Source organism: Lottia gigantea (assembly GCF_000327385.1).
Source record: "Lottia gigantea unplaced genomic scaffold LOTGIsca_203, whole genome shotgun sequence".
NCBI lineage: Eukaryota > Metazoa > Mollusca > Gastropoda > Lottiidae > Lottia > Lottia gigantea.
The window spans coordinates 291,705-293,054 of record NW_008708420.1 but is presented as its reverse complement, the minus strand read 5'-3'; the positions used below and the strand labels follow the sequence as shown (position 1 = coordinate 293,054).

Sequence of the window (1,350 nt, the reverse complement as noted above, 5' to 3'; positions counted from 1 at the left end):
TCTCTATTTACTCAACACAGTACAAAATATATCTTCTATAGACACAACACAGTACAAAATATATCTTCTATTGACACAACACAGTACAAAATATATCTTCTATTGACACAACACAGTACAAAATATATCTTCTATTGACACAACACAGTACAAAATATATCTTCTATTTACACAACACAGTACAAAATATATCTTCTATTTACACAACACAGTACAAAATATATCTTCTATTAATACAACACAGTACAAAATATATCTTCTATTGACACAACACAGTACAAAATATATCTTCTATTGACACAACACAGTACAAAATATATCTTCTATTGACACAACACAGTACAAAATATATCTTCTATTGACACAACACAGTACAAAATATATCTTCTATAGACACAACACAGTACAAAATATATCTTCTATTTACACAACACAGTACAAAATATATCTTCTATTAATACAACACAGTACAAAATATATCTTCTATTGACACAACACAGAACAAAATATATCTTCTATTGACACAACACAGTACAAAATATATCTTCTATTGACACAACACAGTACAAAATATATCTTCTATTTACACAACACAGTACAAAATAAATCTTCTATTTACACAACACAGTACAAAATATATCTTCTATTTACGAAACACAGTACAAAATATATCTTCTATAGACACAACACAGTACAAAATATATCTTCTATTGACACAACACAGTACAAAATATATCTTCTATTGACATAACACAGTACAAAATATATCTTCTATTGAAACAACACAGTACAAAATATATCTTCTATTGACACAACACAGTACAAAATATATCTTCTATTGACACAACACAGTACAAAATATATCTTCTATTGACACAACACAGTACAAAATATATCTTCTATTGACACAACCCAGTACAAAATATATCTTCTATTGACACAACACAGTACAAAATATATCTTCTATTTACACAACACAGTACAAAATATATCTTCTATTTACACAACACAGTACAAAATATATCTTCTATAGACACAACACAGTACAAAATATATCTTCTATTGACACAACACAGTACAAAATATATCTTCTTTTGACACAACACAGTACAAAATATATCTTCTATTGACACAACACAGTACAAATAAAAACTTCTATTTACATCTACAATGACAATGCAACGTCAAGAATAACACTACAGACAAAAATATAATAAAATTTCATAAAATCAATACAGATGTTTGAATTTCTCAGGCTATCCTACACGACTATAATTTTGTAATTAATTGTTTTATATAAAAAAAAATTTATAGTACATAATAATATACAGATACACGTCCCCTTTCGAC

At 26.7% G+C, this 1,350-nt stretch overlaps 1 protein-coding gene across 1 annotated transcript in view; it reads left to right on the top strand.

The window, feature by feature from the left end:
* The window catches only part of LOTGIDRAFT_143413 (hypothetical protein), a gene marked incomplete at both ends in the record, with an annotated part of 4,786 nt that extends 4,035 nt beyond the window's left edge, over positions 1-751 (top strand). The window contains 2 exons of the mRNA XM_009053924.1: positions 309-467; positions 501-751. Of these exons, the coding sequence (XP_009052172.1) occupies positions 309-467; positions 501-751 (410 nt within the window). The remainder of the gene's footprint in view (positions 1-308; positions 468-500) is intronic.
* Positions 752-1,350: the final 599 nt, after the last annotated feature.